This window comes from Sciurus carolinensis, chromosome 3 (genome assembly GCF_902686445.1).
Source record: "Sciurus carolinensis chromosome 3, mSciCar1.2, whole genome shotgun sequence".
In the NCBI taxonomy this organism is placed as follows: Eukaryota; Metazoa; Chordata; class Mammalia; order Rodentia; family Sciuridae; genus Sciurus; species Sciurus carolinensis.
In genome coordinates, this window is record NC_062215.1 from 102,750,662 (window position 1) to 102,768,595 (window position 17,934).

At 35.3% G+C, this 17,934-nt stretch overlaps 1 protein-coding gene and 1 non-coding gene across 6 annotated transcripts in view; one reads left to right on the forward strand and one right to left on the reverse strand.

The window, feature by feature from the left end:
- Positions 1-17,934, forward strand: part of Rif1 (replication timing regulatory factor 1) — a 63,105-nt gene that overhangs the window by 24,753 nt on the left and 20,418 nt on the right. For 3 of the 5 annotated variants that reach the window (XM_047544711.1, XM_047544716.1, XM_047544715.1), the window contains 8 exons: positions 4,492-4,527; positions 4,775-4,875; positions 7,087-7,173; positions 7,766-7,836; positions 8,339-8,519; positions 9,731-9,838; positions 10,164-10,313; positions 15,358-15,457. In XM_047544711.1, the coding sequence (XP_047400667.1) occupies positions 4,492-4,527; positions 4,775-4,875; positions 7,087-7,173; positions 7,766-7,836; positions 8,339-8,519; positions 9,731-9,838; positions 10,164-10,313; positions 15,358-15,457 (834 nt within the window). The remainder of the gene's footprint in view (positions 1-4,491; positions 4,528-4,774; positions 4,876-7,086; positions 7,174-7,765; positions 7,837-8,338; positions 8,520-9,730; positions 9,839-10,163; positions 10,314-15,357; positions 15,458-17,934) is intronic. The other 2 variants (XM_047544712.1, XM_047544714.1) reach the window with 2 other exon arrangements.
- Trnaa-agc (transfer RNA alanine (anticodon AGC)) lies at positions 1,354-1,426 on the reverse strand. The gene has a single exon. It is a non-coding gene; the product is annotated as a tRNA-Ala (tRNA).

Consider the following 17,934-nt stretch of genomic DNA (forward strand, 5'->3'; position numbering starts at 1 on the left):
TGAGAGATAGGGGTTTAATTTCATATTACTGCATATGGATTTCCAATACCATTTGTTGAATGACTGTCTTTTTCTTCATTGTATATTTTTGGCACTTTTGTCTAGAATAAAATAATTGTACTTACGTGGGTATACTGTGTCTTCTATCCTGTACCATTGGTCTACCTGTCTATTTTGGTGCCAGTAACATGCTATTTTTGTTACCATTGCTCTGTAGTAGAGTTTAAAGTCTGGTATTGTGATACCTCCTGCATCACTCTTTCTGCCCAGGATTGCTTTGGCTATTCTGGTTCTTTCGTTCTTCCAGATGAGTTTCATGGTTGCTTTCTCTATTTCTATGACAAATGTCATTTTTATTGGAATCGTGTTAAATCTGTATAGCGCCTTTGGAAGTGTGGCCATTTTGATAATATTAATTCTGCCTATCCAAGAACATGGGAGAGCTTTCCATCTTCTAAGATCTTCTTCAATTTCGTTTTTTAATGTTTTGTAGTTTTTTTTTTTTTTTTTTTTTTTTTTTTTTTTTTTTTTTTTTTTTTTTTTTTTTTGCGGTGCTGGGGATTGAACCCAGGACCTCGTGCTTGCAAGGCAAAGCACTCTACCAACTGAGCTATATCCCCAGCCCCTGTTTTGTAGTTTTTATTGTAGAGATCTATCACCTCTTTGGTTAGATTGATTCCCAAGTATGTATGTATGTGTGTGTGTTTTTTTTTTTTTTTTTTTTTAAGGCTATTGTGAATGGAGTTGTTTTCCTCATTTTCCTTTCAGATGATTCTTTGCTTATGAATAAAAGTACATTAGATTTATGCATGTTGATTTTATATCCTATTTTGCTGAATTCATTTATTAGGTCTAGAAGTTTTCTGGTGGAGTTTTTTGGATCCTCTAAATTATAGAATTACGTTATCAGCAAATAGTGACAGCTTGAGTTCTTTTGCTGTTCGTATCCCTTCAATTTCTTTGGTCTGTCTAATTGCTCTGGCTAGTATTTCAAGGACGACGTTGAATAGAAGTGGTGAAAGAGGGCATCCCTACCTTGTTCCAGTTTTTAAAGGGAATGCTTTCAATTTTTCTCCATTAGGAATGATATTGGCAATGGGTTTAGCATAAAATAGTCTTTACAATGTTGAGATATGTTCCTATTATCCCTGTTTTTTCTAGTGTTTTGAGCATGAAGGGGTTTATCAAATGCTTTCTCTGCTTCTGTTGAAATAATCATATGATTCTTAACCTTAAGTCTGTTGATGTGATGAATTACGTTTATTTCCAGATGTTGAACCAACATTGCATCCCTGGGATGAACCCCACTTGATCATGGTGCATTATCTTTTTTTTTTTTTTTTCTTTTTCTTTTGGTGGTGCTGGGGATTGAACCCAGGGCCTTGTGCATGCTAGGCAAGCACTCTACCAACTGAGCTATATCCCCAGCCCCTGCATTATCTTCTTAGTAGTATGTTTTTGTATGCAATTTGCCAGAATTTTGTTGAGGATTTTTGCATCTATATTAAGATATCTGTCTAAAGTTTTCTTATCTTGATCTGTCTTTATCTGGTTTTGGTATCAGAGTGATACTAGCTTCATAAAATGAGTTTGGAAGGTTTCCCTCCTTTTCTATTTCATGAAATACTTTGAGGAGGATTGGTATAAATTCTTCATTGAAGGTCTTGTAGAACTCAACTGAGAATCTCTCTGATCCCGGGGTTTTCTTGGTTGGTAGGCTTTTGATGTCTTCTTCTATTTCATTGCTTGACATTGATCTGTTTAAATTGTGTATGTCCTCCTGGTTCAGTTTGGGAGGATCATGTCTTTAGAAATTTATTGATGTCTTCGAGATTTTCTATTTTCTTGTAGTATAGATTTTCAAAGTAGCTTCTCATTATGTTATGTATTTCAGTTGTTGTCTGTTGTGATATTTCCTTTTTCTTCACAAAGTTTAGTAATTTGAGTTTTCTCCCTCCTCTTTGTTAGTGTGGCTAAGGGTTTATTTTGTTTACTTTTTCAAAGAACCAACTTTCTGTTTTGTCGATTTTTTTGAATTATTTCTTTTATTTCAGTTTCATTGATTTCAGCTCTGATTTTAATTATTTCCGGTCTTCTGCTTTTGGTGTTGTTCTGTTCTTTTTTAGGGCTTTGAAATGTAATGTTAGGTCATTTAGTTGTTGACTTTTTATTCTTTTCTCGAATGTGCTCCATGCAACGAATTTTCCTCTTGGTACTGCTTTCATAATGTCCCAGAGATTTTGATATGTTGTATAGTCATTCTCATTTAAGTGTAAGAATTTTTTTTTATCTCCTCCCTGATGTTTTCTGTTATCCATGCTTCATTCAATGGCATATTATTCAGTCTCCAAGCATTAGTTTTTTATTTTGACATTGATTTCTAATTTCATTCCATTATGATCTGATAGAACACAAGACATTATCTGTTATTTTGCATTTACTAAGGGCTGCTTTGTGGCATAGCATATGATCTATTTTAGAGAAGGAGCCATGTGCTGCTGAGAAGAAAGTGTATTTGCTCGTTGATGGGTGAAATATTCTATATATGTCTGTTAAGTCTGTTATTGATTGTGTTATTGAGTTCTCTGGTTTCTTTGTTTAGGTTTGTTTGGAAGATCTATCCAGTGGTGACAATGGTGTGTTAAAGTCGCCCAGAATTACTGTTTTGTGGTCTGTTTGATTCCTGGAATTAAGAAGTATTTGTTTGATGTACACGGATGCACCATTGTTTGGGGCATAGATATTTATGATCATTATGTCTTGCTGATTTATACTTCCCTTAAGCAGTATGAAATGTCCTTTTTTTATCCCTTCTGACTAACTTAGGTTTGAAGTTCACTTTATCTGATAAGGATGGAAACCTCCCTTTTTTAAAAAATTTTTTTAATTATTTGTTTTTAAATTTTTTACAGACTGCATTTTGATTCATTGTACACAAATGGGGTACATCATTTCGTTTCTATGGTTGCACATGATGTAGATTCATACCATTCGTGTAATCATGTACATAGGGTAATGATGTCTGTCTCATTCCACCATTTTTCATCCCCCCCCCCAAAAAAAAAAAAAGGGAGAAAGAGACTGAGGAAACAGGCAAACAGAAAGTGAATAGAGAGAGCAAGAAAAATAAATAAAAATTTAAAAATTTTCAAAAAAAAGGGGAAAAAAAAATCTATAACAGTCTTACACTATTCAAACCTCCCAATCTTCAGTAACCTGATGCATGAGAGGTACCTGATAATGAGCTTCCAGTCTCTAGCAGTTGTCTCAGGATGGGATTTTCCCCACGTAAAGATGGGAGCTTCCACTTTCAGGATGATGCAAGATGGCCTTACTGAGTTGGGGATCTGCAGCTCGGGGCATGGATGTGGTCACGCGAGGGGTCCTGCAGGTCCTGGCTGTTGTCTCAAAAGGGCGGTAGCCATGTGTAACCAAATCAGCGGGTATTGTGACAGTGGACTTATAGGCAACAGCAGGCAGCTGTTGGGCAAGGCAAGAGGCGGGCAAATGGCAGATGATAGGCTGTAGTCAGTGAGCAATCAGTGGAGGAGTTGGGGATTTAGCTCAGTGTCAGAGCACTTGCCGAGCACGAGCAAGGCCCGAGTTTGGTCCTCAGTCCTTATAGACTGCTTGAAGGTTAAATGGACACAGATGCTTTTTATGCTTATGTATAACTTATCTCTGATTTTATAGGCTAGGTCAGATCAGACAGCTGATCCCATTTCCTCGACTTCTGAGCCTTGCTCTTTCCTTTTCTTCTGTGTTTTGTGTACCACCTGGCATTTCACCTACTTTTTCTTGTCTGAGTCCCAAACCAAGTAACCAAAGGCAAGTTCTTTAAATTCATATAAGGTCTCTTATTTTCTGTCTGGGAGGTAGTCATTACCTTTTTTACGTCAGAGACTTTCCTTCTTCCTCTTTCTCCTCTTACTCAGAATCCACTAGCTAATAAATTGAAATAACCTCCACACCATCCCTCGTTATTTCCTCAACTCTGTACTTAAGATTGTACACAGTAAGACCCTGAAAGGTTGAGTCCTGTTCCTCACATAGTATAGTTACCTTCTTTCTCTTCCTTCTCCCTAAGGCTTCTTCTTTCTCCTCTAACTTGAGGGTTTTGTTTTCCTTCCATTCTGAAAACACTTCCTTGAGTCCCTTAAGTTCCTCTCCTCTGGCCTAGCAACTTTTACCTCTTTGATAAATAGGAAACGGAAGCTATCACTTACTCTTCCTCCAGCTTCATTGTTTAAATCTGTTAGGGTTTTACTCCACTTCCGTGCCTCTGTCAGGCTACAGGACAATTTTGTGCACAACAGGACTTGATCTGTTGTGTAGCAGAGTTTGTACTTGTGAAGGGATTCATTCCAGAGGACTAGATGAAATGATTTTCTAGAACTCAGTGAATTGTCTTTCATGTATAAAATGAATTTGAAAATTGTATTGTAGTATCAGTTTCCATACTACTTTTTTAATCCCCCCTTTCTTTTGCAGTACTGGGATTGAACCCAGGGGCACTTTACCACCAAGGTACATTCCCAGCCCATTTTGTTTTGAGAAAGGGGCTAGTGTCCACATGCCTGAGAATTTGCCATTCTTCTGCATCCTGAATAGTTGGAATTACAGAGGTGTGCCTCTGTACTTGGCTTCCTCATTTACTTTAAAGCATTTATTGTTGATTTTGGGGGAAAATTGTTTAGTAAATAATTTTTATAGCTTTTTATGCATATAAATTTCTAAAATACATATTTACAACTATACTCTTACCTTTTGATAGGTAACAGAAAAGAAAGATCAGGTTCTGAAGTTCTGACCCTCTTACTAAAATCATTGGAAAGTATAGTGAAGTCAGAAGTATATCCTGTGTCAAAAACATTGGTAAGTATATATGTAAATTGAACTTTGAATAAATCATATTTGAAACAAATTTTAATGTTTATTTGCATACATCAGATTTCCAGAGACATTTTTATCAAGATTTAATCATCAGTTTTTTCCTGTAATAAATACCCTTCTATTGATATTAGTCATTTAAAACATAATAAAGCAAATGACTATATTAGCTATTAAAGTCTTCAAAGTAATAAAAAGAATGTGCTGTGCTGAGAAAATTATGTAAAGGGCATGAAATATGAACTGAAGAAACTGAATGTCTACTAATATAATGACTAATTATTAGCTGGTGAATACATTGTTAACCAGTACTGGGATTGTAACCTAGGGGCTCAAGGATGGCAGATAAGCACTCTACCAATGAGCTGTATCTATCACTAGCCCATTTTTAGTTTGAGACAGTGTCTCAGTTGCCCAGGTTTCTTGGAACTTTTGATTCTCCTGCTTCAGCCTCCTGTTAAATTAACTCTTTAACTCTGATAATGACTTTGGTATTAAATACATTTTTGTTTTGTGTTTTGTACAGTGCTAGGACTTGAGCTCAGAGCCTGTTAGGCTAGGAGAGCCTCTACCAGTTCACCCCCAGCTTTTAAATACATTTTTAAAACATACAGTGAGAAGGAATAGAGAAAGTATAAATAGTATATAGTTGCTGGATTCTTTTGTTATGTTTTTAATCATAGACTAGGAATTGAACCCAGGAGCACTGTCACTGAGCTACCTCCAGGTCTTATTTTGAGAAACATTGGCCTCAAATTTGCTCTTCTTAAACTTACCTTAGCCTCCTAAGCTGGTATTACAGGCATATGGGACAGTACTTGGCTTGTATATAAATTTTATAATAGTAAGCCACCCAAAAAAGTTGCTCTAGAGCAAATGATACCTTAATTTAAATTCCTTATGTTTTCTATATGTATAGTGACAAGTAAATGTACCATGGCAGTATAGCTTGTGGTTTATAGTAGGGCTCTAGAGCACATTTGGTTGAATCTCTGACCAACTGTTTTTTATTTTATTATGATGGTATTGGGGAATGAACCCAGGACTTTGCATTGGCTAGGTAGAAGCTCTAGAACTGAGCTATACCTCTAAACCCCCCATCTGTTCTTAGCTGAGTGAATTTGCACAATTTATCTGCCCTTTTGGTCCCACTGATTTGTAAAGAGTCAGTGTAGCATTGGTAGGTGATTAAATGGGTTGATACATGGAAAATACTATGCGTCAGGCACAAAATAAATGCTGTCTTTTAATGTGTTTCAAAGAATACATAAAATCATGTTTTTAGTAATTCTTTGTCCTGTTGACACTTAAGTTATACAGTTCATGTTAATAGCAGTATAGTAAGATTTTTGGAGAGCAGTTTGGTAGGTTCAGTCATATTTAATCTAGCAATTTTATAACTGGCTTCTAGTTAACAGTTCTGTGAAATATGTTTCTGGCATTATTGAATACATAATTCATTTCAAATTTTATTTAACAGTATAAAATAGAAATAGGCTCAACACTCATTTTTAGAAAAGTGGTTGAATAAACAAATTATAGACATTGATTCATATAGCAGCATCAGTATATATTAATGCAGAATCTCCATAACAAAGTAAAATGTAGGGTAGTTGCAATATTTTAAATTAATTAAGGATTTACACATTTCACAATTATTGTGAAATGATTAAATATCATTGATTTTGAATATTGTACAAATGGAGCTGTGGTTTAGCATAATAGTAGAAACTGGATTCGTATCCCAGCATCACCGAGAACGCAAATATATGTATAAGTCAGCCTAGGAGTTTCTTTCTGTGTACCTACACATGCAGACATTTAGAAGGTCTGTGAAAATAGACTCCAAACTGAAAGCATTCATTATCTATAAATTACTTACTTTGCATTTTACTTTCCAGATTTATGTATTTAAAATTTTTAACCTAATGTAAATATGTATATATTAATGAATGTTAATGAAAGAACATTTTTTATAATAAATAATTAAAAGTACAGCTACTAGAATAGTATTTTACTAAGTAAATTAACTTTTTTTTTTTTTTTTTTTTTATACTGTTACTGGAGATTAATTCTGTAGCCTTACACGTACTAGGCAAGTACTCTACCACTGAGTTAAGCCCCTGTCCCAGCCCATAAAGTGATGTTTTTATGGCTAACTAGTGTAATCTTTTTTTTTTTTTTTCACCCCCTTAGGTTCTCATGGAAATTACAATTCAAGGACTTCCTCAGAAAGTATTAGGTTCACCAGCATATCAGGTTGCTAATATGGATATTCTTAATGCAAGTATCTTAAATGTAATGATATGATAAAGATTGGCAAAAAAGTTTCTTGATATTTTCTTATATAAAGGTGACACTTAGGTTTTAACATTCTGAGAGTACAGGATTTGAAATAAGTTGACCAATGTAAAAAATGGATAAATACATTAAAAAATTAAATAGTATTATATTAATAGGTGAAAATACTTTTCCTAGATTAAGTAATTGACCCCAGAAGGAAAGATTTCTGTTCATTTGTACACAATAGAGCTCAGTATTCTTATAGATTCTCTGTTTGGAAACATTGGCTTAATATTGTGAAATGAACTGACTTACAAGGTATAGGTAGGGATTTAGTATGTTTTAAGTTAATGCTTTTTAAAGGTCTGGAATCTCATCAATGCTTTATTTTTCCTGAAGAAGGGATAACTCTTACTTAGAATAGAACAGAAAGATGCTGGGTTTTGTTTGTAGTTTTGGGAAGTTGCCATTGTGATACCTAATTAAAATTTAACTTTATTATTCTAGGCAATTATTATTTAACTCTTTGTAGAAAACAAGTATACTATGTTTTATAACTGAGAAGATTGACTTCATTTTCTCCTTTTTTCAGGGAACTCCAGCTTTGTTCTTAATTCAGTTAATTTTCAACAATAATCTCCTGGAATGTGTAGCAGATGAAAGGTAAGTTTGTACGTTAAATAACCTGTAGGCTGAGGAGTTAGCTTAGTGGTAGAATGATGATGTAATATGCAAAAGTTTCTTGGTGTAGTTCCCAGCTTTGCAAAAAGGTGTAAATGAATTGGTATGAAGCCACGTATGATGGTGGACACCTGTAATACCAGTAATTCAGGATGCTGAGACAGGAGGTTTGCAAGTTTGAGGCCAGGCTAGGAGACTCAGTGAGACCCTGTCTCAAAATAAATGGATTTGGGGATGGAGCTCAATGGGGCCCTTGGGTTCAGTCCCCATTACCAAAAAATAAATAAAATAACCTGAAGTTTTATGAAATTTCTTTTGGGAAGATTATATAATGAATGAGCTTCTTTTGTTAAATAATTTTCATAAATAAGGGAATTTATTTTTTATTTTCTTTGTAATTACTTTTAGTATTTTGTTAATGTGCAGTTAATGTATTTTAGTAAAAATATTCAATATTGCATTCATATTTTTTTTTTTCCATTAGGTTTTTTCTCAATCTTGAAACACTTGTAGGCTGTGTGCTTTCTGGTCCAACTTCACCATTAGCTTTTAGTGACTCTGTATTAAATGTTATTAATCAAAATGCAAAAGAATTGGAAAACAAGGAGCATCTGTGGAGAATGTGGAGTATTATAGTCACCCCATTAACCGAGATGATTAATCAGGTATAATATAAATCTGTATATTTCCATTAAAATTTTGAAACTGTTTTTCTTTTTTTGTTAGAGCACTTCAGGATATTAATAGAAGCTTGAATTTGTGTGTGTGTTGAAGGGTGGGTCTAGGATTGTACCTGGGGTCTCATAATTGCCATGCCAGGCCAACATTCTTCCACTAGGCTACATCCCCAGCCTTTTCTAGTTGTTGTCCAGACTGGCCTTGAGCTTGCAGTTCTCTTGCTTATTTAGGTTTACAGGTCTGGGCCTCCACACCCAGCTAGAGCTTTGAATTTGAATAGAAGATAATACATTTTTTTGTGTGTGCTGTTGGTGTTTCTCCTTACTGGATTGATTTCATTGGGGGTTTTTTGTTCGGTTCATTGCACGTCTGCCGCCTTTACCAAAAAAGTCTAACTTAATAAGGGTTCTATGCAGCTGTGTTTTCTACGATAGTGATTGTAAAGGCTTACATGTAATACATACAGATACTTGCATATCTTGGGTCCTTTCAGTAGTTACCAGTAGTGAATAATAATGATCATCTTGAATTTGTTCTAAATTATGGCGAAGCTATATTACCTCAAAGCCATTTAATGTTCCCTTATAGTCAGTAATCTGTTGAACTGACTACTATTCCTTGTATTTAAATACTAAAAAGGAGTTGATACTAACAGAATATGGAGCACAAGTTCACTATTCATGGACAAATTGTCTTTGTGCTGGAGATGGTGCCAGGACAGCACTCTATCACTGAGCTACACCCCTCATACTTCTAGAAGCCAGAAATTCAGAGTGAAGGTGTTACATAGGATTGGTTCCTTCTGGTGCTCTTTTAGGGAGAATCTGATCCATTCCTCTCAGTTTCTGATGGTAGCTGGTAGTCCTTAACCTTATTTTCACTTGTGACTATGCGACTTTCGTCTCTTCCTCGATTTTCACATGGTATTCTTCCTCATCTTGCCATTGTGTCCAGATTTTCTTCCCCTTATGAGGATACCATTCATTGGATTCAGGGTTACCCTAACACAGTATGACTTTGTCTTAACTTGATTATATCTGCAGAGATTTTATGTACAAATAGGTCATATTCATAGCTATCAAGGAGAAGGAGTTCAAAACCTCTTGAATGTTACTAGCATGGGACACAGTTATACCTATTACAAATATTTATATGACTATGTGGGATCAGGATAACTTTTTCATTTTTCTTTTTTCAGACCAATGAAGTGAATCAAGGTGATGCATTAGAACATAATTTTAGTGCCATCTATGGTGCACTGACTTTACCAATCAACCATATTTTTTCAATACAGAGATTTCCTGTGGTAAGACCATGTCAAATTTTTATATGAAAAGAATTTGTGCTTTCCTAAAAATATTGCCTTTTTGATTTTTATAATGAACTTAAACAATAGTTTTGCCTAAAATAGAATTCATAAAACTTTAGTAGTGTAGGGAAAGGAAAATAGTTGAGAGAGAAGTTTGTTTTGACCTTTGATTACTGATATTGTGATATTAATTATATTAGAACTTTTTGGGAATTGGGAAAAGTTATTACCTATGCTAGTGTCTTCTCTGACACCTTAAAAGATGTGTTGATTCTATTGTTGGAAACATGGGTATGTATTAATAAAATTTCTTTATTATTAGGCTACCATGAAGACTTTACTTAGAAGTTGGTCCGAATTATATAAAGCGTTTGCTCGCTGTGCTGCCTTGGTGGCAACAGCAGAAGAGAATTTGTGCTGTGAAGAACTTTCTTCTAAGATAATGTCCAGTTTGGAAGATGAATCCTTTTCAGTGAGTTTGTTTTGATACTGGCCTGTTTTTTTGTTTTATTTTTTTGTATTTAAAGCATCCTTTTCAAGTAAATGGAGATAATGCTTTAGAACTGTCATTTACTAATGCTTCTATTTTATAAGAGATCAAATTAATACAGAAAACAAATAGAGCTTTGTGAAACAATTTTGTGTTTTGTGCTCTCAGGTCCATGTACCAGGATCAAGAGCTCTTTTACTATTTTGCTATGTACCTGCATGTGGCATTCCAGAATAACAATACAAGACCTAGGCTGTCCTGGACACTTTCTCTGCTAGGCGTTTAAAGTCCATCTGTTTGGAAGTTTTTCATTTTTTGTTTGTTTTTTTACCACTGAGCTACCCTCTCAGTCTTTTTTATATAATTTTTATTTGAAAACAGGATCTTGCTAAGCTGCTGAGGTCTTGTTAAGTTGCCCAGGCTGGCCTTGAACTTTGATTCCTCCTACCTTCCTGAATCACTGGGATTAAAGGCATGTGCAGCCACACCCAGCAGTTTTTGGTCTTCAAAGTAGTCATTGCTTAGTATTTGAGGGGAATTGGTTTCAGAAGCAGCCTAGGATTTGAAAATTTACAGAGCCTCAAGTTACTTATATAAAATGAAAGTATTTGCATATAATATACACACATTTCCCCGTGTTCTTACAGTCATCTAGACTATTTATAATACCTAATGCTATGTAAATAGTTGTCATACTGTATTAGGCAATAATGATGAGGAAAAAAAATATGCGTTCACTTATAGATTTCGTTTTTTACACTCCCTCCACCTGAAATATATTTGTACATCACTTAATGAGGTAATACCATCTGAGAAATGTGTCCTTAGGGCAGTTTCATCATGTGAAAATCAATAGAGCAAACTTAAGATCATGTAGAAAGTAGAAGTACACTCCAGTGATAGAATGTGTAGTATAGTAAATACATAAAGTAGTAGCAAACATGATATCAAGCATTATGTCCTCTACATATACATGCCATACTTTTTTGTTACTGGTAAGCACAGTATGTATCTTGATACCAGCGTCACCATGAGGATGTAATGCGTTACAATATTGATTGCTGCATTGTCACAGAGGGTTATAGGAATTTTTCAGCTCTTGGGTGCTCTTAACAGGATCTCTGTTAAATTAAGTGATCTGTCATTGACCTATAGCCATCATCAAGCAAGGCATGAGTGTGTCTTTGATCTGTAGTTGGTTCAAATTGCAGGTGAAGAACCAATGGATATAGAGTACTGACAAACTGTGTGTGTGTGTGTGTGCGCGCGCGCGCGCGCGCAGAGGGAGGAAGTACAGGGAATTGAACCCAGGGGACTTTACCATTGAGTAGATCCTTTTATTTTTAATAAAGTGTCTCACTAAGTTGCTGAAGGGCTCCCTAAGTGATTGAGGGCAGGCTTGAAGTTGTGATCCTACTACCTCAATCTCATGAGTCATTGGTATTACATGCATATGGCACCACCCTTAGCCAGAGAGCTGACTGTAAAAGTTCCTCTTTCCTCTTCAAATTTAAATATATGTCTATTGCCAGTAATTTCTTATTTCTTTGAGATGCTATGTTTTAAAGGTTTTTTTCCATCAAATTTGAAGTTGATGTCCATAATATCCCAGGAGATAAAAACCTGGTAGGATTTCACCCCACACATTCTTATGGGTCTTAACACATTTCAGGTTTTGTTGATATTTTTGAATTTTAGAGTACCTACATTATTCTGAAGGATTCTGTAAGTCTTGGAAAATGCACCCCCCACCCCATTAAAGATGGTACTGACATGATCTGTTTAATGTTTCATTGGTTTTTCTGCTCAGCTTTGTTTTTTGCATCCTATTTTTTTCTCGGTTTACTTCATATTTTATTCTTTATGAGGAAACAGAATAATTGTCAACTTTTAGAAATGCATGACTACTATCTTCCTGTCTTTGTGTAAATAATTACTTGGTTAGTTAGCAGAGTTAGGGATAAGAAAATTTGTATCACAGTTGTTTTATACTACTTTATTGAGATATGTTTTACATATAAAAAGTTGTTCAGCTGAGTGTGGTGGCACATGCTTGTAATCCCAGATGCAGTCCCCAGTTCTGGAAAAGAAAATGTAGAAAGTTGTTAATATATAATACAATCATCATTACGATGTCATAAATATCCATTACCTCCCCAAGTTACCTTACAGCTTAAGAAGGGATCTCGTAAACTGCCCCAGTAGGCATGGAACTCCTGGTCTCAAACTGGCCTTCTGCCACAGTCTCCCAAGTAACTGTGCGTTGATAGTTTAATTTTTTAAAGAATCTCCATATGTTGTCTGTAGTAACTGGACCAGTTTTCATTCCCACAGTATACAGAGACTCTTTTTTTCCACATCCTACCCAACAACTGATATGTTTCTCAAAATAGAGATCTGAATTTTTTATTTTTGAAAATAGCCACTCTTAACAGATATAAGGTGATCTCTTTGATTTTCATTTCTCTGGTACTAATGTTGATTGCGTTTTCATACATAACTGCTGGCCATTTGTATGTATCTCCCTCCCACCCCCCCAATTGGGTATTGAACCCAGGGCCTTGCTGACACAGGCAATTGCTCTACTGCTGAGCTCATATTCCAACTCTGTTTATTTTCAGACAGTCTTACTAAGTTGCCCCGATGGGCCTCAAACTTGAAATTGCTGTCTCAGTCTCCTGAGTTGCTGAAATTATAGGTAGTCACCACTTGCTGGGCTGTGTTTATTTTTGAGTAATCTGGGGGTTTTTGTTCGTTTGTTACAGGGGATTGAAACTAGAGGCTTCAATCCCCAGGGAAATCCCTTCAGTCCCAGGGATTGAAATCACTGGGATTATAGGTGTGCATTATCACATCCAGTTTGAGAAATGTTTATCTAGATTTTCTATTCATTTTAATGTTCGGTTATTTGTTTTCTTAATATTGGGTTATTTGAGCCCCTTATGTAATTTAGGTATTCAATTAAATATGGTTTGCATGTATATTTTTCCATAAATTGTCACTTCATGCTGTTTCTTTCACTGTGCAGAATCTTTTTAGTTTGAAGTAATCCTGTTGGTCTACATTTGCTTTTTTTGCCTTTGCTTCTGATGTCTTACAGGAAATCATTAGCAAGACCAATGTGAAGATGTCATTCCTGTTTTTATTATTGTGTTAGGTATTAATATTTAAGTCTTCCATTTTGAGTAAACATGGTGTCAGATAATGATCCAGTTTTATTCTTCTGCACTTGTCCGTTTGTTTTTCCTGGCATAATTTATTAAAGAGACCACCTTTTCTCCTTTGTGTATTGTTAGCACTCTTGTTGTAGGAGCACACATGTGAGAATTTATTTCTGGTCTCTTTGTTCCATTGGTCTATATGTCTGTTTCATTGCTAGTACTAAGCTGTTTGATTACATACCTATGTAGCAATATATTTTAAGTCAGGATGTGTGATACCTCCTATTTGTGGTATTTTTCCTCAAGATTGGTTGCCCTTCAGGGTCTTTTGAATGCTTTAACGAAAATGACATTGGTCCAGACCCAGTGGTGCATGTCTGTAATACCAGTGACTAGGGAGTTTGGGGCAGGAGTATTGCAAGGTTGAGGCTACCCTCAGCAACTTACCAAGACCCTAGACATCTGAGTATCTCCCCACCCCCCCAGTATAATTTAGAAAGTTTTTGGACCTTTGACTTTGTCTTCTATGTTCTTTACTTTTTCCACGTGGTTTTGTGTGTTTTGTTTTCCTTTGGTTTGGTTACTGCTTTCTTGAAGCTTTATTTCTAGCTGTGCCCATTCCTTTGCAGTACACATGTTAAGAGAAGTATTGAACTGTTTTGATTTTACATTTAATGTTTTCACTGAATATGATTACCCTCAACCTCTGAGAATATTGTATTTCTTGCATTGACTCTTGGTGGATTAAAGTTAATTTGTATTTATCACACTTTCATCATCATGGTGCTGGATTTTCTCAAAATTGTATGTGTTTGTCAGTAAAGATTAATATTGAACATGTGGTAGTAGGAATGTATTTTCTAATACAAGAGAGAACTTTTCTTTTTCTGGCTTTAGTGGTAAAATTGTGTTTACGGTCATCTTTTACTTTATAATTGTGAGCAGGGAGGAAGCTCCTAGCTTTTACATCTTTACATCTTTTCTTTGAGTGTGAAGCTTCCCATTTGGACAGACCTTCCATATGATTTTCATAGATAACAGGGGCATTGTTTTCTTTCTGTGGCAGAGGCTATATAGTCAAGTGAACAAATGGAAGATAAAGGGGAGAAGAAACACTGGCCAGTTGTTTTATACATCTTTACATGCAACAAACTTTTAATCAACCATTTGACTTTTATATAAACATCACTGTGACTTGTTTCCTCGAGGTTCTGTTTAGAGAGCTCATTGTTTTTGAAGTGTTCTCTTTGACTTATCAGCCATGAATTTTCTTTGTTCTGTTTTTAGTCTGCTGCTGCTCTTCTCTCCCCGCCTCCCGCCCATAATTTGGTAGTCTTTGAGTCTGGACCTTTTATTTTAGCTGAATTGGGGGGGGGGAAGAATATTGGGGGAATAGCTTAGAAGTATTTTCATTGTATGTTTCCACTGGAATTATTGACTACTTCCTTACTTCTTCAATTTTTAAGAAGAATTTGATGAAGAATCCAGTTACTAGGGCTAGGAATGTAGCTTAGTGATATAGCACTTGTAGCATCTGTCTTGGGTTCTATTTCCAGCATTCCCCCCAACATGCTCCATCTCATTTTAAGCTTGGCACTTCCACTCTGAACATATGAGGTGTTTAATGGGCACCTTAAAGGCGAATGATCCCCCCCCCCCCGAATCTTATAATAAAGTGTAGTATTTGGTATATGATAGTAACCTGGGAAATATTTATAACCATATACTTATACCTTATATAGTTAAAAACTATGGAATGTGTGTTATGGTATTTATGGAAGAAAGTCATACTTGTTTGTTGTTGCTGCTTATTATTGGGTGGCTAGTAGCTGGAAATTTCTAATTATGATACTCTTTTTCCCTAGAATTTGTTGTTCTTGGACAGGATTGTTCATATTATTACTGTAATGGTTGATTGCATCGATTTTTCACCATATAATATTAAATATCAGCCCAAAGTTAAATGTAAGTATCTTCATTATTTTTATTTGTTGCAACATTTCATAAACTACCAAACAGTTCTCCATTAGGATTTTATCCCTTTATCAATTTTTTATTTTATTAAATGTTCTAATTTTAAAAATTTTATTTTTAAATAATCATTTAATTGGTATTAAAGTTAGAATCATTAAATCAGTTGATTTTGGTTTCTAAGAAATTAAAAATTACATAGTGAATGCAATTTTTACCATTTTTGCTTAAATTGGACAATTGGAATTTTAACAAGTTATCTTTTGGCACAGGGGATTGAATCCAGGGATGCCACTGAGCTATATCCCCAGCCCTTTGTAATTTTTTTGTTTTGAGACAGGGTCCCACTAAGTTACTGTAAGTTACTGAGACTGGCCTCAAACTTGCAATCCTCTTTCCTCAACCTCCCAGGTTGCTGTGATTACAGGCGTGCACCATTAAGTCTGGCATAATTTATCGTTTTTGAAATAAAATGTACCCATCTGGGTTTATATAAACCATATAGGAGAGGATTACCTGATGTTAATAGAAATGTTAGTCGATGTTGAGCTTTATTATGTTTTTCTGTTTTAAAAACAATTTCCCACTATTATGATGTCATTAATGAATTAATGTAAAAATTTGTGAAACACACCTAGAATGCTTTTAGAATTTTTTTGTTTTACAGATCTTACTAAACTGAATAAGACTAACATGTTACATATCTAGAAGTATTTTATAGGTCAGAACATCCCAGCCTGAATTTAACAAAAATAGGTTATAGATGTGCTTGCAGTAAATTTCAGTTGTCCTTGTATACTGAGCAGGACCTAATCTTATTGTGTCAAAGTCACAAAAATAAAACTATTTTTGAGCACTATAACATATAGAATGATTGTAAAATGTAATGTTAGCCAGGAGTGGTGGCGCATGCCAGTAATCCCAGCGGCTCAGGAGGCTGAGGCAGGAGGATCCAGAGTTCAAAGCCAACCTATGCAAAAGCAAGGCACTAAGCAACTCAGTGAGACTCTGTCTTTAAAATACAAATAGGGTGGGAATGTGGCTCAGTGGTTGAGTGTCCCTGAGTTCAATCCCCAGTACCAAAAAAGAAAAAAAATCATTTCATAAACCTTTGGAATTACATAGGACCAAGATGATTAGCCCCGTATTGATATCATTTTAGCCATGTTGGGTACTTCTGAAAAATCACATTTTTCTGAATATCAGAAGTATTCATGATTTGTAAACCCACAATTACAAAGTTCTCTTGGGTATTTCATTCCATGTTTGTCTAGAACAGAACCAGAGATCCCTTTGCTTTTTAAATTCATGGAATACGATTTCAAAATCTTCTTGTAGAACTTTTGAAGCAGAAACAGAAAATAAGAACTTGCAGAAAGGCTATAGTTACTATCCAGGGCTGTACATCAGAATCTCTTTGGAATTTTTAGATGACTTACAGTCATCTTAAATTTAGAGAAACTTTGCTAGAATTACACATACAGACTTCATATTCTTTTCTCAGATTCCTTCATTATAAATTGGTTGCATTTGTCTTATCATTGCCCCCATTATACTTTTTTTTTCCTTTTTGTACCAGGGATTGAACCCCAGGAGTGCTTAACTGCTGAGAGATATCCCCACCCCTTTTTTAATATTTTATTTAGAGATAGGGTGTTGCTGAGTTGCTCAGGGCCTCGCTAAGTTTCTGAGGCTGTTTTTTTTTTGTTTGTTTGTTTTTAGTTGTAGATGGACACAGTATATTTTTTTATTTATTCTTATGTGGTATTGAGGATCGAACCGGTGACTCACACATATGAGGCAAGCACTCTGCCATTGATTTACAACAACCACCACCGCCCCCCCGCTGGTTTTGAACTTGCAATCCTCTTGCCTCAGCTGCCTAAACCATTGAGATTACAGGTGTTCACTACTATACATAACCAATATACATTTTATTCTTTGAAAATATGTCAGACTATGGAACAATCTGGAACATATCTTTCATGCCCCTTAAAAATAGAGTACTTAAGGGGCAAGCATGGTGGCACATGCCTGTAATCTCAGCGGCTTGAGAAACTGAGGCAGGAGGATTACAAGTTCAGAGCCAACCTCAGCAACTTAGCAAGGCCCTGAGGAACTCAGTGAGACCCTGTCTCCAAATACAGTATAAAATAGGGCTGAGGATGTGTCTCAGTGGTCATTTGCTATTGAGTTCAATCCCTGGTATACCCCCTCCCCCTGCAAAAAAAAAAAAAAAAAATGGAGCACTTAAGCAGCTTATTTGGAATTACTTACTGATGATGACAACTTTTACTTTTTGGTTGAAATGATATGTGACAAATTTCTACAGTAAAGTTAATTACTAAATATTTTCTAGTGAATATTTTGTGACAGACGATTTGTGAGACTATGTAAATATAAATATCCTGGGTTTTCTATTTATTTGGTACTAAGAATTGAATCCAGGGCATTTTACTACTGATTACATC